Genomic DNA, 20876 nt, shown 5'->3' with positions numbered 1-20876 from the left:
TTGAAATATCGAACATTCGGTGTTTAGGCCTGAATAGGGAAAGAAAGGAAAATAAATCAATTTCTCAAAGGCAGTAAGGAGCAGAGGAAACCGACAAGTGTAATAAAAAAAACAGAGAGAGGCAGGAAGTAAGATAGGAAAAAAAAGGAATGTAGTTCTGGGAGGAGGGGGACAAGGAGATGGAAAGGAGAGATAGAGGAACAAGGGAAATGAGAACATAGAGGTGTGGCAAAGGATAGGATTGTATTACTACGGAAAAAGGTGCAAGGGAAGAGGCAGGAATGTGAGAGTAGAAGCAGGGGAAAGTGTGTGAAAGAACAGAGACAGAAGTAAAACGGGTTGCACCAAAAAAAAAAAAAAGAAAGACGAGAAGAAGAAAGAATACCAAAGCAAATAGATAAGATGAGAGACAAGGAATGAAGACAAGTGTGTATACATCAAAAGAAGGGGAAGTGAAAGGAAGGAGGGAAAGGTTGGTAGAAAGAAAGAAACAGTGTTAGTCTGCTTTCTTGTCTCCACTGCCAATGTTACCAGCTTTTACGTAGTGCATTGATACCAACTGTAGACCCCCATAGCGCTTACAGAATGTCGGGAGTCTGTCTGATCACAGCTATTGTGGTTTAAGTTTAATTGTCGATCAGGTTAAGAAGGGATTGTTCAATGTTTAGTTTGGTGAAGGTGTAGGACGTGTATGTACCATAGGACTTTGCCAATTGTATCACAAGGTTGTATATTTGTATTTTGCAGAACAGAAGTCATAGTGTTGTTGAAAGGCGACTTGTCAATTACTGGTTGTAGGTTACGGAGGATCGCTGGCAATGGAGTTAATGGTAGGGTCTGAAATATAAAAAGAATGTGCAGCAGCCCATAATTGTGAAGCACACGCTCGAGGAAAACAAAGTGTCTACATTGTAAATAAACCAAATATACATAGCTTCATGTTGTTAAATAACTAAAAAAACTAATATATCTGTGTTTGTTGTAGGAAAAATGGCCACATAAAATGCAAATTGGCACTAAATTTCCATTTTTGTGCCGCTAAATTTCCATTTTTGTGCCGCTAAATTTGCTAATCCATGCCGCTATATCCTGGGGGGTCTGTTAAGTGTATGCAGGAGACCAGTCCCCCACCAAACACAGAATCAAACAGTCCAGCGGACATGCCAAGAGTGGCCTACTCCGGACACCCCAAACCTTCATGATCTTTTACCCTTTCAGATACAGAATGGTACTTCAAACATATAGTGCCACGAGCATGATTAATCCAGAATCAGTCTCTTCAGACCAATCCCTTCGCCACCCACCTGTGCTTTCATCCAACCATAATACCCACAGGCAAATACCACTGTGCAACAGTCTCCATATCTTGAAAGAAAGCATGTATGGTCCACTTTTTTTTTTTTTTTTTTTTTTTATAGTTGACTGCCCTTGGAGTTTTTTTTAAAATAAAATATGTAAAAAATAAACACTACCTCTTTAAAAAAAAAAAAAGGAAAAAGGAAAAACATCAATAAATGCACAGATTTCCGACAATACATAACGGTAATTTTCATCAGCAATGCTCCTAATCCCGCTACCACAAAACACGTCACTTACTTTGTCATGCATGTATACACAATTCACCTTGGTGGACTCCTAAATTTCCTACCATTCAGTGATTGACTTTTAATGCTTCCTTATTAATTAACCTTTCATAAGGATAAACATTTCATGTTTGCATACCTTTCATGTTATCTTGTCCACTCCTATCCTGTTAACACTACATAGTTCTCCTCCACTTTACCCAATACAATTTTTATAGACTCAACATCACTTTTCTGTCTCTCATGACACTCTTGCAATGGGGGTTAGAAGTTGTTTTATCATCACAGACTAATCTGCCAAATCATTTGTTAATTGTTCATCAGCTCTTCCACCACCAATTTAATTACACCGACACTTGCGCCATAGGACAAGGGGTCTCAACGAATGAATGGCTATGTGTTTCCTCATAAGGACTGCACAAAGCGCAACAACCCTAACTCTCATTCTCTGCTTTTGTTGTTCTTTGTGGAACTCCAAACAGACATTGTTTGATTGCAAATTGAGGGGTTCTACCAGTTATGGGGTGTCATTTATTCAACACTTCAATACAGAATTTCTCAACATCATGGCATGACCATGTCAAGTGCAAAAAGTTGTCTTCCGCCTTCCTGCAACTCGGATATGCTACAAATTCTCCTGGGTATGTTCTGCCTGGCTTTCAAAGGATACAGTTTGAACCAGACATTGTTTGAAATTGTTTTGACTTGAAAGCAGGCAGTCTCCGAAACCTTGTCCATGATTGGCTCTGGCTAGCCTCCTCTTATTATGTTCTAACCATCAGGAGACTCTTGTTTTTAAGGCCAAGCATAATTTAGACTCACTGCTGGCCAAACTCAGCACAGATACCTGTATATATGATGGTCGTGGCCTCAAGGAACCAAAATCATATTTACCTAGCAGTCTGCACTAACTTGGTATATTGTATGAACTGCCCATGTCATAACCCTGAATCTTTACTGCATCTCTGTAAAGGTAATACATGTGTCATTCTGTCATATCCATCCTTTCTCCCCCATACTTCAGTTATGTCCTGGCCTATTAAACAGTTGCAAGCAACATATGTTTGTGTCTGAAATAGAGGTTGTGTCATATTTTTCTCATCACTTTCTTCATATTTGTTGGATTATGTAGGGGTACCTTTTCAGTATGTCCTCCCCTCCCCAATGAGCAATATGTAGCAGCTTTATTACCATATATTAGACCTCAAAGTGTGGTAGCCCCACACTTCCTTAGCTTCAGGGACTCCAGTTTTACTCTACTGCACCTACCTCTCTAGACCAACACTACAAATCACCTGCCACTGGACATTGTGACGGAAGCAGATACATCAAGTTTTGCATTTTGGCAGGAAAACTATCTTGACAAGCACAACCAGTCCCAAAGAGGAGAGTGGCAGAACATTCCAAATTGTTGCTGACATCTTTAAGGCTGTTAAGACTTATTCCATATTATGTGTGTATTCTGTGTAGTCCCAGCTCGAGGTACAAAACCCACATTTTTCATGTCAGCCCCAAATGGAAATAGATTAGTCTTCCCACACTTCAGATGCTATACCAAAGAAGACAAACAGCTGTCTGATTAGATTTTGCTACAATTGGTGTCTGGTGCCATACATGTTGCACTGAGCATCACCTTCATGGCTTCCCTTTACACTGTCTGACTGCCTGGCGTTCCTCAGATGCACTCAAAATAATTTAGGATTGTGTCTCTATTGACATCTCTAAATGCAACGTATTGTAGTTTCTGGTTGCAGTCTACATGTTGGTGATCACAGGGCAGTAGTAAACCACTATGTGTCAGCCGAAGGAGTCAGTGACCCAAAAGGAACCACCTCAAATTCACCATACACAACCTTCTCCTATCTGTATTGGTCTTTCTGTGTCACCATGATGAGATCTAGCCTACTATGTCATTTGTGGGTGGCCAAACAGCAAGAATATTCTTGGGTCATCAGGAGTAATGTTCTCCAGGTACCAAACAGGCCCTATCTGTCTATGAGCTGTTGTTGTTATTCCTGGTGTAAGCCCAGTCTCGGTGGAGGGGACAGCAGATCTAGTAATTGTTACAGTACACAATTCACAGCTATTGCTCACAACACGGACACATCAAGAAAGCTTCTGTCATCTATATTCAGTGAGTATAAATTCATTATACCAACCAGCAATTGAAACATTAGAACAGACCGCCTCTGCCTTTGTATACCATTGTTGAAATCACACTCCTGGTGCAATCTAGACTATGACCCCTCTAGAATATGTTAAATATAATGTTGAGGCAATTTATCCTCACCACCTCTTCCGAAGCTTTTCCTCCTCTGCATCATTTATATGTTTCTCTTGTAATAGTACAACTCTTATTCTGATTCTTCTAGTCTAACACAGCACTCTTTTGGGTTTCACATCCCCTACGAGTATTTTTGTGCCAATCCCTGTGTTGTGTTTATGCTTGACAACTGTGTGCTCCTCAACAGGGGGCCTCCAGGACTCCTCAGTTAACCCAGAATCTCTTATTTCCCTCCGGGGCCCTGTGATACTTCCACCATTTCTTTCAATAATGCTGCATGGTCTGTGGAACGCCACAGCTGCTACGTCCAAACACTCCAGCAGGTTTTCATCCCAAACACTGTAACTTAGGACCATAACGCCATCCCCTACATTGGGCCAAGTTATGCATTGCAGCTAGTTCTTTGTTCACCATATTACTGTGCCAAACTGATCCCATGTATTGGGTGAACCTCAACTAACTAGTACAGCAACATTTGTGATAGAATCATTTTACAAAGAAATAAACTATAAGCAGAGGGATTTACTTTTGGGCTTGCATAGCCATGGCTGCCCATGTGTAGGTCTACCACTCAAGTTCCCAGGTACTGGCCCCCTAGCTGGGCTGTAATCTTTATGCTTCTTATTGCTAACACCCTCCTGCTAAGTCTATCAGATCCACTTAACCATTGCTAGTGATACTTTATTGTATATAGTTTTCTTCACTTCCCAACCAGGTTTAAATCTCAATTGCCTGTCACAGGCACCACTCACCAGCATTATCATCAGTTTTACTTAGGCTATTGTGGCTGACAGTTTCTCCCTTACTGTAACCTGTTGGTGGAGCCTTCAGCTGCGCCACCTGCCTTCCCAAGTGATACTACCATGCTGCAGGCACTCTACTGACATAGTCTCTTGCGTGTTTTCTTCTCCTAGTGTTCCATTGCCTCAGACCACAATTTTCTGCACGTTTCTGGCCCATTCTGTGTGCACTAATAGCACCTCTGCTATTCACCCCACACCAAGTTCCTAGGGGATCGATTTATCAGTTCCACAGCTTCCTTTAGTACCAAATAACCAGCCGCTCCCACACATTTTCAGAATATAACTATATGTATCTAGCCATCCTGTAGTACTGGTAGATTGTCTGGGGACATCAACATGCATTTTATGTAGTTAGTTCTTAGCTTTAGTTACCATTTCAGGAAACCTGTGGAGTTTTTGAACTTTGAGTATAGTGTGGGAATATCATAGTAGCACTTGTCCTGGAATTCTTAGTAACTTTCCACTACTTCCTTTTGTAGCAAAGGTGGCAGAGTAAGAAGTTAATCACCAACTCCTGATCTTCATTAACAGCGAAAATACGCTGTGCCCTAATCATGCTTGCTTAAGGCTGTGCATGAAACTCGAGAGCTCCTTGAGTCCATACCGGAGTAACTCAGAGCCCTTATTGGTTAGGGCAGAGTGATTATTCTTATTTTGTTGGTCTCAGCAGCATTTGATAGTGTATCTTAAAGTCCTAATATTCTCAGCTGCATGAAGTGGTATCAGGTCCAAATCTCTTATGACTACTTTTTGTTTATAAGGTGGCTTGTACATCTTCCTTCCTCATATTCAACTTGCTGCTGTCTAAAGTTCTTGAATTAGCCCTACTCTTTTTATTCTTTATGTATCCTCTTGATTCATTATTATGGTTCACTGATCTCTTCTTCATGTCATATGTACATATCCAAATCATTTTTGAGACTGGATATCAAATGGCTACCCACACAAACCAAACTGTCTGCAGTTGTGCAATGGATAAATAGGAATTAGTTAAAAGTCAATTCACAAAAAACCAAAGTATTGACTGTAGGCGGCCCCTTGATATCTGGTCATCGAACAATGGCTGAACAATCTTTTTTCTATACAGTGTCTGATCATCACATTCTACAACCTGGTATATTTATTCACCCACAAGGTGAGACTCTGCCCTTTGATCAGCAAGATTTCCTGTACCTACTTTCTCTATTTAAGTTTACTAAAATATACTCTTTTTTTACCTAATGTGTTTTTTTGGATTGTATATGATCAACTACCTACAGTTAATACAAAAACTCATCACTGCAGCTTCTCTTTCAATGTAGAGCTTCTATCTTAGGATGTGAATAACCTGGACGGACCGTCTGCAGTAAAACATTATTCTTTGCATAAAACACAGAACTCTTCATTAGCAGAATAAAATAGTGATGGAATGCTTAACTTAATCTCAGTCACTGGTAAACACACTGCTGCATTCATCCTTGCTCCTATCTGCCATTCATGCCACTCCAGACAGAGGCCTGCCAATGCAAATTCAAATTTATGTTGATTTTGCTCCAATCAAGCTCAAATTGTTGGGACAGGACCAACGCAGAAAAAAACGCAAACCAGTTTTGGTTTTCTAGGCTTCCTCAGTGAGAAGCAACTGTAGTCCACTGCCACAGCATGGGCATACCATAGCACCAAGGCTTTCTGGCCCAGAAACCTTTTGCTTTTCAAAGTAAGAAGCTCTAAGATATTAGCCCAGACTAGCCTGCTTTAATTAAATAAAATCAAAAATAATGACATTAACACTGCCTTTGTCACTGCAGACATTAACAAAATGCAGTCTTTCAAATACTTACGCATGGGTAGCAAAACCAATTATCAGGACGCGCGTTGGATAAATAGAAACACGTCTTGCACAGATGTAACTCATCCAGCTGAAAAGAAGAATAAAATATGTATGCAACATTCAAAGACATTTAGTTACATATTGTACATAACTGTTTAAAGTCACAAATAAGAATGAAACTTATAATACATTATCTGTGAGGTCATGAGCAGATTGTTTTTAATTAGTTTGCAAGTTATGGCGAGTGTACTTAATAAAAACCAACAGTTTCAAGGATGCTTCTGGTTTAAAATCAGAACTATAAGTTTACTGTTACAGTTATTTTGAGGGAATATATACATTGTTATATATATATATTACATGTTTGGGTGATTTACGGCACAAAATATAGTGATATAAAAACTCCAGTTGCACACCAGTGCCTAGTAGCAGATTTCATAAACGTTGCCCAAAAATACCTCAGAATCAGTAATGTATTGGTTATCTGTGTGTCATGACATCAAGTACTTACCTGGGGGGTGAGTGTCTGAAAGATTTTAGCGCTCCGTTTATCATCTCTTTGTGTTTGCTTTGTTTGCCCTAAGTTGGCCCAGACATGGGTCCCTTGCTCACTTTGCCACTGGATTCAAGGTAGCCTGGCAGATGAGGGGTGTTACCCCGAAACCGGTCCCAGGATGCTTTTTTCCGGTTCAGGGGAGACCTGGCTTGGCACTTCGGGCAGGACTGTTCCCATGAGACACAGGGTCAAGACTGATTTGCATATAGCTGGGTCTGAACTGAGGTGGCAAAGTGAGCTAAAGAACGATGATGTATTCAACCCAGACCTGTGACTGGGGGTGAGTGTCTGAAAAGTTTCAGCGTTCCGTCCATCATCTCATTGTGTTTGCTTTATCAAGTACTTACTTCCACTTCGCAATACTTTTTTTTTTGTGAATTTTTTTTATTGTAATAACAAGCTCCATAAAGTCGCACATCAGTCGGTATCGGAAGTTCATTGGGATTTACACAGAAAGTCAATTATACAATCAGTGTGAACAATATGTCCTGCATACAAAGATTAAATTCCTGGAAAGGCACCTACGTAATAGCGTAGTCACCCCGGAGGCCATAGAAGTAAAGAAGGCCACCCTCAGAGCACCACCAACAGCTCGCTCCCTCCCTGTCCCTCTAGGTCCATGGTGCGCCCATACTGATCAGTAGTAACAATTCATGTGTCCAAAGGAGGCAGGGTAACCCATGAAATCATCAGAAGCAGTGCACTCACAAGGTGAAGACCAGCATACATTAATTAGGAGCAGACACAGATTGGGTATCCATCACTTCCCCCATATATCGCCTCCATGTTGCCCATATTTTCTGCCACTTCTTGGGGTAACCTCGACTTTTATAAATTACTTTCTCAGCCTGTTGGCACCAGTCCAGGTCCCGCTCCCATTCTTCCACCGTTTGCAAAAGGTCACTTCCCCATAACCTTGCTATATTTCTCTTGGATACTATACTCGCCAGAGCCAGCCACTGTTTGTCCCACTTCGGCCAAGTGACATCGCTTGTCACACCCAGGACTTGCCATCTAGCTTCTAGTGGGACCTCTGCACCCACCGCTTCTGACATGATGCCTGCCAGCCTGGACCAGTAAGCCCGGACTCTGGCGCACTCTCACAAGATGTGAAAGAAGGTGCCCTCCTCCCGCACCCCCTTATGCAGAACCATGAATCAACATATCCTATCCTGTATTGTACTGTGCGTGGGGTGTATGAACGGTATAGAATGTGTAACTGAACCAGTCTAAACCTGGCACGTATTGCCACCTCCCGGGGACACTGCAAGGCCTCCCCCCAGTCGTCATCCTCTAACAATCCAATATACAATTCCCACTTTTCCCACAGAGGCCCCAGTGGGTTTGTCAGGTTGTTAATGAGCTTCTTATACGTGAGGGAGATAGCTTTGTCTATCATGGGGTCCATTAGCAACCTGTCTTCCAGCGGGCGTAATCTGGTAATTGTTCCTCCTGACTCAGATGGTTGTGTAAGGCATGTCTAAGCTGCTGGTAATGCAAAAACTCCCCCTCCCCATTTGAAATTCTGCCTGCCAATCCACGTCGCAATACATAATAAAATGACAGGATTCCACAAAGGATCTTGGAGGGTATCAGAAATGGGGTTTACACAAGACTTCACCCCTCCATTTTTAATTTGTTGCAGTAACTCCACAAAAGTACAGAGATTAGGCTACTAAGAACAATAGCTCAAACCAGAAAAGGCTGGAGACTACACCAATTGAGGGGAAAAAAAAACTTTAAATGCAGTACAAATCATGGGAGGAAAAGGTTCAAATACAAATTTTCCACCGATTCTCCTGTGTAAAATTCCTAATAGAAAAAAGGGTTTTCCTTATGTAAAGAAAAACTGAGGGGGAAAAAAAAGAGAACAGGGAGCCAGATGTAAGAGTAGCAAGTTGCAAAATACTGGTTGTCACCTGCCACCACTATTTTTGCGACCAATAAAGATTTTTAAGAAATGACATATGCAGTGATAGGTCTGCTCTTAAAAATCCAAGTAATAGTGAATGAATAATAATGAGTTATGTTGCAAACTGCGAACCACTATGATAGATGCCATCACTGAGATAGCAGCCTGTGGGATTAATGTGTAATTATGAGCCCAAGGAAAACCTGGGACTGCTAGAGGCACAGCTATTGGGCCAGAGGCCTTTAAAGATTCAAAGCATATATGTAAGTCTCTAGTTCTACTATGTTAACAAATCACATTTATTTTTAACGTTTGCATTATCTTCAAAATCATGTAACAAAGAGGTACATTATTAAGCATCTATGTATTGCGCATGCATGACTGATTGAAAATATTCGCTTGTCATATTCCCAAATCACATACTTTTTGTACTAGAAAATAAATAAATCTCATATATGTGAATACACAAAATTAATGTCCAGAATCCCAATGCATTTCGGGTTACAAAATCAACCCTTCGTCAGGGGATTAATAGTGTGTAGATGAAGGTTCAAATCTCTTGCAAACGTCAGCGTCCTGTAGTGCAGGTTGTACGGGATCTATAAAACAGCAACGAAGAGAAACTGTATCCAATACTCACATTGGTAATACAATATTCGATATACAAAGAACTGGGGAGTGCCACTGGGAGAGAGTCCCTTAAAGAAAGAAACTTGCTGTTAAGAAGTAACAAATAAAACCTTCCAGTGAGGAAAAAAGGGTGGTGCAATTTGTAAGTGATAATGATGTGGGACTGAATTAAATTAGGTGAATTTGGTGCAAAAGTTAAAAGTGCCCCAGAAGAGTGGGAACTCGTGAAATGAGTGAAGATTTGACCGTAAAGCCCCAAACAAGATTCTAAATAAAAGGCTATATGGTAAATGAAAACATACTTGTGTTCTCGCTATAATGCGCCCAAATCTTATTTTCCAAAGTACTTTCTTATGATAGCACTCGTGCCAATCCTTAAACCTAATCGAAAAACGAGCTGGAATAAGTTGTCCGAAGATATAAAGTGTCAAGAAATCACCGTGCAGGGGCGTGGCTAGCAGCCGATGATGGTGGCAGCAAACTAGAGAGGCTCCCGTAGCAAGGCGGCTTCCCGCATCAATCCACATGCCTATCCGCTCCAAAACGAACCCAGAAGGGGTGTCCCGGGACCGGGGACCGAACGGCACTTAGAGGAAAAGTTTGGGAGCATTGATGCCCTGGGGACGAGAAGAAACGTCGACCTCTGTCTGCGGCCTGGTGGCGTGAGTGCAGCCACGGTGGCTGGGTTGGAACCTGCCCGGACGGAAGTGGAGCCTCGCCGGCGTTGTAAACCAGAAGTGCCCGCAGCGAGCGTACACCCAAGATAACGGCGTGGAAAGCCTGCAGATCCTTATTTATTATTTTATTTGCGTGCTTATATAGCGCTATGAATAGACCCCCGAAGGGGTATCTCCGCGCTTTTGACACCTGGGATAAGAGACTTAAAAGAAGCCACATGGAGGATGATTTATAATCGAGGCCTCATATAAACCAGCAGATAATTGTTTAGCATGAGCTGAACAGAAAAGTTTTCAGGCATTTTCTGAACTGAAGGTGATTCCTGCACTGTTTTAAGGAAAGCGGGAGGGAGTTCCATAAACTGGGGCCTACCACAGACAACGCCCTACCTCCTTGCCTGGATTTGGTAATTCTGGGAATTTTTAGCATAAGTTCGCCAGACCTAAGGGTGCGAGTAGGAGCGTATGGAGCAAATTTTGTAGCTAGATACTCTGGTCCCTTGCAGATCAAAGAAGGTCTGAAATATCGCTCCATCGTCAAGCCTCTATAGTGGACGACGGCGGGACTAAATACAACTGAAGTCTGCAAAATAAGTGCGTAGTAGCCGCCATTTTACATCCCATCCGCCGCTGTGGGCACAAACTTTCTTGCCGGAGGGACCGGACGACCTGCTTGGGACTAACTCCCGAGTAACTAGTGCATCTAGTGTACAGAGTGTGGAACTGACGGTGGGAAGTTCAATAACCAGGAAGACGGGGCGCCGCTGAAGCTCGGGCGACCTTACGAACCATCCGCTCCGACCAACCCCCCAGCGGAGAGCCGCGGCTGGCTGAACGCACCAACGGACACTATGGCGGGCAAAGGGCTCAGAAACAACTCCACTCAGGCTAAGTTTGACAAATTCGCTTATGACAAACAGTCACTCTCCCAGCCGGAGCAGCGCAAATCCATGGGCAAAGGCTCGGAAGGAGACGGTGTGAAGAAGGCTACCCTGGAGGACGTCTTTACACGCCTTGGCCCAGGTACAAGCAACGGTGGGTGCAACCGCAACAGAAGTGACCCTGATACGGGCCGACCTCCAGAAGATGAGCGAAAGAGTGAAGCAGGTGGAGGTGGTAGCTAAATCATTGGTGGAGGATGTCTCGGATCTGCAGGTCGCAATGGAGAAATTGCAGGCCGACAACAAACTGCTCAAGGAAAAGCTGGACGATCATGAAGGTCGTTCCCGGCGGAACAACGTCCGCATTTTGGGGGTCCCGGAATCTGAAACCACAGGAGCCATGGACTTGTATGTGGAAGACTTGATAAAGAACCAGCTAGCCCCTAAAGGCTTTTCCAACTTCTTCACTGTGGAGCGGGCCCATAGGGTCCCTGGGGGAACACCGAAACCAGGGGCCTCACCGCGCCCGATCCTAGCGAGACTTTTTAACTTTCGGGATCGCGACACCATCCTCCAGGCGGCCAGAGTGGCACCAGCCATTCAAATTCAAAACTCGCGAATATCCTTTTTCCCGGACAATACAGCGGAGGTAACAAGACGGAGAAGGACCTTTTTAGAGGTGAAAAAGACGCTGCGTGAACAGGAATTGCCATACTCTATGCTATTTCCGGGCCGGTTACGGGTGGTTGCTGATAAGAAAGTTTGGTTTTTTTATTCCCCCGAGCCAGCGAGAGACTGGCTTGAAGGATGGCGAACAGTGGAACGCAAATCCGACAGACTGCGACACAGACAACGGAACGATAGCCAGCCTGGCTCACAGACTTCAGTTGGGAGAAGCGCGAGTATATCGCCGACATTGGAACTGTCTGGAGCAGCTGGGGGAAGATAATGTCACCGGACAGTGAATTGTTTAGACAATGATTCCCAGACACACTGTTTGCTTGTACAGGTCGTTATTGGACGCCGGCCTGGGTACTCCGAGGGCAGCAAGGGAGCCGCCTGCTTGGGGAGACACTCTCCCCCAACGTGCAAGTACTCTGTTTGTGGGATGGGTTAAGCGCTCTGCTCAGTTCGGGAGGCGGGCAGTTGGAGGTCCGTTAAGCAGGGAGGCAGGGAGGCAGGGAGTGGGGGGGGGAGGTTGTTGTTTCTTTGTTGGAAAATCCCTAAATCGGTCAGAAACTGGTGCTTCCGGTGTGTGGGGCGTAACCCGAAAGGTATACCTACAAGTACGATTGCTCCTTTTTAGATTATTTGTACGTGGCTGTGTGATTCAAAATGGCGGCTGAACAACTAGGAATGCTGGGTCACGATCGGGTGGTTCCTCCCTTAGAATGCTTTCATGGAATGTGCGGGGACTGGGAGATAAGGTGAAACGCGGCCTGGTATTAAATGCGATGAAGAGGCACAAACCCCAATTGGCGCTCCTACGGGAGACACACTTGACAGGAGGGGCCACTAAGGCCTTAGATAGGAGAGGGTACAAGATGGTGGTGCACTCAGAGTTTTCATCGGGCTCAAGGGGGACTGGTATTTTGATTAAAAAATCCTCGCACTTCATTCCACTGAGTACAAAAACTGATAGTCAGGGCTGTTTTGCAGCGTTGCAGGGGCAATGGGACGGTCGCCCTCTAACTGTGGTCTCGGTATATATCCCACCATCCCTTCATTCAATCATGCTTCCAGCCCTTGGTGACTTTCTGTTATCTCCCCCCGAGAGTGATGTAATTTTGGGTGGGGATTTTAATGCAGCGGTAGATCTACAGCTTGATAGGTTTCCAGCAACAACTTCACCTGGGGGGGCCCTTTCGGTTTCAACAATTCCTGACAGCAATGGGATTAGTGGATATATGGCGTCACGTCCATCCCCAGGACAAACAGTACACGTTCCATTCCACAGTCCACAACAGCCTTTCCCGGATAGACTACTTCCTGGCTTTAGATGAAGGATTACAGCGCGTAGATACTGCAGACATACACCCTCGAGGTATTTCAGACCATTCCCCGATTACTCTAACTATCTCCACCCAGGCTAAATCACGTACCCGCATATACCCCATACAAGCATCATACCTCAAAATCCCGAAAATCAGGAAAACCCTCCAGAAGGCTACAACACAATATTTTGATGAAAATGTGGCTACTGTGGCCTCCTCTGAGGTGCTATGGGAGGCCTACAAGACAGTATTAAGAGGGCAAGCTATAAGCTCTGTCGCGGTCCATAAAAAGGAACAGACGGCTGAACAATCTAAGCTTGAGCTAGCACTGCGTGAGGCAACAACTTTACACGAGGCTAACCCTACGGACGACACAGCACATACACTAGCACTCCATCAGCGATTATACACAGACCACACTCGCCTCGCGGTGCAGGGGCACATCACTGATACACAGAATCGGATACATGATGTAGGCGATAAGGCGGGAAGGATGTTGGCCTGGCTTGATAAAAGGGGGGGTAGCTCCAAAGGGTGAAAGACAGAAATGGTGTGACGCAAACTAACCCTGAATTGATAGTGGAGGCACTGGCGGCACATTTTGAACAGGTGTATACTCCAGAGAGGGAGGTGACTGCGGTCATGGCACAGAATGCACTGAGTAAAATGGAAATCCCAGTATTACAGTCAGAGGCAATTGCCGACCTAGATGTGGCCATCACTTGTGATGAATTACAGCTTGCCATACGAGCGCTCAAACCTGGAAAAGCACTCGGGCCGAACGGCATTCCAGTGGAATGGTACCAGTCCCGGTCCGAGGACCTTAGTCCATACTTGCTAGATATGTATGAGGAATGCCGAGAGAAGGGTGTGCTTCCACTAGATCAGAGAACAGCCACTATAGTAGCAATACCCAAGCCCGGAAAACTACAGGAAGAGTGTTCCTCATATCGCCCCATCTCCTTACTAAACGCAGAAGGCAAAATCCTGGCTAAACTCCTGGCTAACCGGTTGATGGCTCATCTGCCTGTTCTTATCCATCCAGATCAATCAGGATTAGGAACACAGCACTAAATCTTCGTAGGGTACATGGGGTGCTGGCGAGGGCAGACGTGATCCAAGACAACGTAGTCATACTGGCCCTAGATGCGAAAATGGCTTTTGACTTGGTGGAATGGAACTACCTTTTTGAGGTGTTGTCCTGTATGGGCTTTGGCCCAAACTTTACATCATGGGTTAAACTGTTGTACGCGGAGCCGATGGCACACGTGGTGGCAAATGGCCACATTTCACGTACGTTTTCGCTGGGGAGAGGCACCCGATAAGGCTGCCCCCTATCACCTTTGCTCTTTGCGATAGCCCTAGAGCCACTGGCTAATCTAATAAGGCAAACACCCTTACTTAAAGGGATACAATGGAAGGAGGGTTGGGAAGACCGACTGTCCCTCTATGCAGATGACATGCTGGTGTACTTAACAGACCCCGAACAAGGCGTGCTGGCACTTTTGAATCTGTGTGACGAGCACGGCAAAATTTCGGGTTACACAATCAATTGGAATAAATCGGAGCTCTATGTACTGAAAGGCCAGATCCCGACGCTCGGACCGGACTGCCCCCTAAGACTAGCTGGTTCCTCGTTTAAGTATTTAGGGATGCATGTCACGCGGGACCCACTGGAATACATGCAACTGAATCTGGCACCACCACTGGAACGACTTAAGCACGACGTTAAATTCTGGGCGGGGTTACCATTGACAATGCTGGGAAAGGCAGCGTTATATAAAATGATGTCCTTGCGACGCTTTCTGTATATCCTGGATAACACCCCCTTTTCGGTGGCACCAGGGTACTTTAAAAAGGTGGCAGCAGTTGTCTCTGGGCTGCTGTGGTGTAATCGTCCGGCACGCATAGCACAGATCAAACTACACAGAGGCTGGTATGATGGGGGCATTGCATTGCCGAATTTGCACCTATATTACTTGGTGGCGCAGCTTAAGCCCATTAAACAATCTGATCCAGCTTTTCAAACAGATAGGGCGCAACTGGGTATCAACAACATGCTTGCCCCACTATATGACCGACGTAGAATAAGACCCCTAACGGGGCCTACCAAACTCACGGTGGAACTGTGGCATGTGGCGACGGCAGCACTGGGCTGGAAGGGGAAAATTACCAAACTCACCCCGCTCTGGGACACACGTGCAATAGGAAACCTGAGATACAGTGGCGAAGTCATTCCATTCACCCGCCTGAGGGAACTGTACGACCTGGGGCCACACGAGTAGTACCGCTACGTTCAAATACGCCATGCACTGCTTGCAGCCATCCCCACCGGGTCGACCCTACCAGAGTCCTCACCGTTGGAGGATCGCCTCCTCACTGATTTTATGATCGAAAGAGCGACATCACTGACTTATCGTAAACTCATGAACAACTTGCCTGACCCACTGGCGCCCCTGAAGGAAAGATGGGAACGAGAAGTAGACGCCCTAGATGAACATGAATGGAATGAGGCATTGGCGTCACCAAAAGAGGTAGGCATCTCAGCTAGGCTGACACTCGTCCAGCTTAAGGTCCTACATAGGGTATATTATACAAGAACACTCCTACATCGCATCCACAGAATACAACACCCTTTCTGTCTACGTGGCTGTGGGGAGGAGGGTACCTTTTTCCACACACTCTGGGATTGCCCACGCATACAAAATTACTGGCGTCAAATATTGCGTACTGTATCACAGACACTGGAGACCTCGCTCCTCCCAGAACCAAGGCGCTGACTTTTAAACGTGTGGGAACCAACTGACATATCCAGACATGGCCAGCTCTGGGTGACATTAGGCATGATTGTGGCGAAAAGAGATATTGCTCAGCGCTGGGGGGCGGCAGAACTACCAACGAAGTCGCAGTGGTGCATGAATATGGACAAGATAATGGTAACTGAGAGGGCGGTATATTTAAGCCGTGCGTGCCCGAGTAAATGGAATAAGGTATGGTCCCCATGGAATGTGTATTGTGGTGAAATATGTGACCCTCTGCCAGAGGATGACCAGTTAGAGTCAGATGATGAGGGGGGGATAGACTGAGGGGAGAGAGGGGGGATGGGAAATGCCACACGGATGCGAACGGAGATGGGGGCATTGTCCTCCTCCACTCCGGTTACGGACTACAGACAATAGATAACAACATATACTGCCATATGAATCTTCAGTACAGCTAAACTGCACTAATAATTTTATTTTTTGACCGAAATGTGATTTCCTGATTGTTCTTTTTGTTATTTTCATAAAAAACAAAAAACAAAACCTCACTTAACTTGCAATGTAATATTGAATATACACCTTCACTCGATTTTGTGATGTGCCTTTTTCCGGTAGCAGCATGACTACACTGTGGACTTCCTTTCTAACTTGGCTTCACGGCTCATTTAATAACGGCCGGCCCCTCGGGGTTGTAGGCAAACTGCTGTGTAACTGTATGAAGGTATAATAAAGGTTTTTTTAAAAAAAAAAAGAAAAAAAAAAAATCACAGTGCACTGAGAGATGTTTAAATTAAGCAGACCACCATGTTTGTGATTGCATTTCAATTCCTCGCTCCTTTTGAATGTGTGTAGCTTAAACTAATTTCTCTACCCACATCAATCCACGTGTCACAGTACATCATTAAAAGTGGAAAAACACCCTAGGGAATGCAAACATGCAGCCCTGGAAAATGTATCATCATCCTGGCAACTGAACAATCTTGGCTATTGTTATTCGGCAACAGGAGTATAGCTTTGCAGAAATCAATTAACTTTTGCAGATTAGCCATGATCCCGTGCAGATTAAGCAACTATACTCGATCTATTGTATTTGCAATCATAATTACCAGCTGGCCGAAAGACACTGCCATATTGAAGATAGAACAGGCAGGGCTAAGCTTGGGTGTTCTTCAGGAAGTCAATCAGGAAGAGGATTGACTTATTTTGGTTTCACTAAAGACCAGAAATCAAGGCAAACTTATATTCAGCAATTTAGTCACCATGTGTGTAGGAATATGAATATGCATCTTAAAAATCACAATGCACTTTATCATATAGAGCTTATCGTGGTTGTTAAAAATATTTATGAAATTTGTATTAACTGCATAACAAAAAGTTTCTTTTGTGATTGCAAATTGTGAATATTAGGAAATGAACCTAAGGCATGGAAAATAAATTGTTAAACATGAAGGAGGTGAATTGCCAACATGAGGTGTGTGGAATTGTCACTCTAGTGTACAAGGGTCATTAAGGTCGAAAAGGGACTAACAAAATGCAGTGCACCGCTAGCTTCTGTTATACCTGGTTGAAGGTGTTAGACCAAGTTGTTTTGTACCTATATCTTTTTTAATTGGTGTTCACATGAATAAACTGGAAATTTACACAAAAATACCTGGCTGCAAGGATTCTGTGCTGAGCCATTGTGTTGGTGGGTCCAGAGTAGGACCCTGAGAGAGGGTATATGAAATGCGCTAATCCCAGAGCACGAACAGGCAAAGCACAGGGGCGTGAGGTGCACGGAGTTGTGAGAATGGTTGCTGGAGACGTTTTGAGAAACATCGTTGCCTTCCACTTATATCGAAATTAGGACAAAATATCCACCAGGAGTGATCTGGCCTTACAGAGGTAAGGGGGTAACTAGTACATATGCAGGACAGTGGGCACCTGGTTGCTATCGACCTAACATGCCGGCTCTGAACTTCCCTGGGGTGGTTGGATTCAGAGGAATTATAGAAGAGTAGTCCTACACCTAATAAGGCTTCTGAATGAACTGTGAGTTGGCATGTGTGCCGATAGAGAAAAAGGAAGCACAGTAATCTGCAACCAGAGGTAACCAGTGGTTGTTTGGGAAAGCCAAAATTGGACTGTTAACAGCCTAAGACATGTAATTGATTTAACTTTACACATGAAAACAAGTGATTGGTGCAAAACACAAATGAAAGAGACCATATTGAATTTGGTGGTAATTGCTGTAAATATGTTGTAAAGTAGATAAGAATTGAATAAAAACTAAGAGCATTATATATAAAGAAGAAAGGAATAGGGAAGGTTATAATAGAAAAAAATCCAGATATAACGGAGATAGACAGGCAAAATGGAAATTAGCTGCTGAACTGACATTTAATGAATATCCTGGGGAATGAAAACTCCTCCAATACTGTTAATAAGACACCAACTCAGTTATTAGGGATTAGTAAAAAGCAAGAATAGAAGCAAAACAATGATAGGAGATGATTTCCCTTCACCAAGTACTTGGTACGTAAAAGAAGACCAAAATGGATAAGAATAATGTTGTTACCAACATATAGAGACATCAATGAGAATTTAATTAAAGAATGGTATAACAATACAGAAGAATGTTCAGTTAGATTAATGATAACTGATGAAACAAACTAAAGGAAAAATGAGATTGCAAAAAGGAAAAGTTGAAATGATTATTAAGGAACTGGAAAAATATAAAGATGATGTGATGATAAAAGATCAGATAGCGAAGATGGAGAAATCATTGCAAGAATATGATGAAGAAATTATTGAGCGCGAAGCAAGGAAGTTTACAAGGAATTGATAGGATTATCAGAATGGCTGCGTCCACACTTTTGCAAAGAAATGTGATCGGAGGGCCAAAGAAAAATCAGATATGCAAACAAAGAATGCTCAGAGCAAGAATAATGTGAGCTCGGACATAGGCTCTAGTGAGGATGAAGCATCCATGGAAAAGGTGGATTTTCACAAGTAACTGCGATTACCGAGAATGACTACGCAACAGGGTGGAAGAGACAGACCATTGCAAAACTACAGAAAAGAAACTGTAGGACAAGGAGGGGCAAGAGGAAGGGGATGAGGAAAGAACAGAAGAGGCAGATAGCTCCAAAGCAAATGCATGAGATGCCTCTTGTAGTAAATACATCATCAACCACACGGGCTACTCAATTTGGGCATAACATTCTGCCCTACAGCACGCTGCGATATTACATATTCAAGAGTTGGATTCTAGAAATATATGAGAAAAACTAAGGCCCATAAATATCTTCAAAAGAAATCTGGAAAAACCATCACTAAGGTTCCAGTACAGTCCAAACCATCCATGTTTAAAATTTCAGATGTTAACTGATTGGTATTGAATACTTGGGGGATGTTTGGAAAGGGGATTCCCCCCTCACGTTTGAGGTTCTCCAGAAGGAATACAGCCTACACCAGTCTCAGAGATACCATCATATGAGACTCATACATGCTCTGCGCACTCACATACACAGTGGGGTCTCGGTTCCCGAATAATCCCTGCAAGAAGATAGGCTGTTACTTGAGAAACCGACCTCTACAATATACAGCATACTCTTAAATAATGTACCAGACCCCCTTATAACTCGCCGGGAGGCCTGGGTCAAATATCTTGGTAGCATAGACAATGAGGAGTGGCAGGTGGCAATTCAGAGCCCTAGAGAGGTCGCAATACGCTCTAGATTTAGACTAGTGATTGGTGCCAGCGGGTCGAATAAACAGTGTATAAAAGTAGGGGATGTGCTAAAACATAGGAAAAAGTGTGGGTGCGCAGGCGAAAGTATAGCGGGTTGGGATTGAGTGAATAGATGCTTGTTGGATGTGTAATGCAAATGCTACTTACCAGTATGCATCTGTTCTTGGCATGTAGGGCTGCTGACATTCATATCTGTGCATAGATCGCCGCCTAGTGTTGGGTCCGGATGATTGCACATTGTTGTCCTGGAAGAGTCTTCGAAGTATCACGAGATAGGTGGCTCCTCCCCTGGACTACAGTGCGCATGGGCATCGCCTCCATCCCCAGATTGTTTTTAGCCATTGGCAGAGATGGAGTGAAGTATGTGAGTGATGACCATGCTTTGAGCATATATATATATATGAAGACTGCAGCTGCTACAGGCGCCGGGGAGGAGGGTGGGCGATATGAATGTCAGCAGCCCTACATGCCAAGAACAGATGCATACTGGTAAGTAGCATTTGCAGTTCGAGGCATGTGGGCTGCTGAATTCATATCTGTGCGTAGAATACATAGCAGTCCCTCCATTAGCGGCGGTCGCCCGTGCCAGCTGCAGCAGTCTGAAAAAGTGTCTTGAGAACAGCCTGACCAACAGCTGCCTGCTGTTTGGAGTGCACGTCTACACAGTAATGTTTAGTGAAAGTATGTGTGGTAGACCATGTGGCTGCTCTACAAATGTCTTCTAAGGGAATGTTACCTAGGAAAGCCATAGAGGCCCCCAACTTCCTGGTGGAGTGGGCTCTTGGTGGGATAGTGAGAGTGCGCTTAGCTTTAGCGTAACAGATTTGAATGCATTTCACAATCGACCTAGCGATCCCAGCTTTGGAGATAGTGTTTCCCTTGTGGTGTGAGGCAAAAGCAACGAAAAGCTGCTTGGTTTTGCGAAAATCCTTTGTCCTGTCCACATAGTACATCAAGGCTCTTTTAACGTCAAGGGTGTGGAGCATCCGCTCCGCCAGCGTCTCTGGGTTTTGGAAAAACACCGGCAACTCAATTGTCTGGTTCATATGGAATTGAGACACAACCTTGGGTAAGAATTTAGGGTTAGTGCGGAGCACAACCCTGTTAGCATGTACTTGGAAGAAAGGTTCTTGGATGGTGAGCGCCTGCAACTCGCTACCCTCCGTAGCGATGTCATTGCTACTAAGAAAGCAACCTTCCAAGTCAGAAACTGAAGCTCACAAGAGTGCAGTGGCTCAAAGGGGGGACCCA

At 44.2% G+C, this 20876-nt stretch overlaps 1 protein-coding gene across 3 annotated transcripts in view; it reads right to left on the bottom strand.

The window, feature by feature from the left end:
- The window catches only part of ZMYND11 (zinc finger MYND-type containing 11), a 685469-nt gene that overhangs the window by 359356 nt on the left and 305237 nt on the right, over positions 1-20876 (bottom strand). For all 3 annotated transcript variants that reach the window (XM_086941507.1, XM_086941508.1, XM_086941509.1), the window contains exon 10: positions 6491-6568. In XM_086941507.1, coding sequence (XP_086797633.1) covers positions 6491-6568 — 78 coding nt within the window. The remainder of the gene's footprint in view (positions 1-6490; positions 6569-20876) is intronic.

This window comes from Lissotriton vulgaris, chromosome 10 (genome assembly GCF_964263255.1).
Source record: "Lissotriton vulgaris chromosome 10, aLisVul1.2, whole genome shotgun sequence".
Classification (NCBI taxonomy): domain Eukaryota; kingdom Metazoa; phylum Chordata; class Amphibia; order Caudata; family Salamandridae; genus Lissotriton; species Lissotriton vulgaris.
This window is presented reverse-complemented; position numbering and strand designations above follow the sequence as displayed.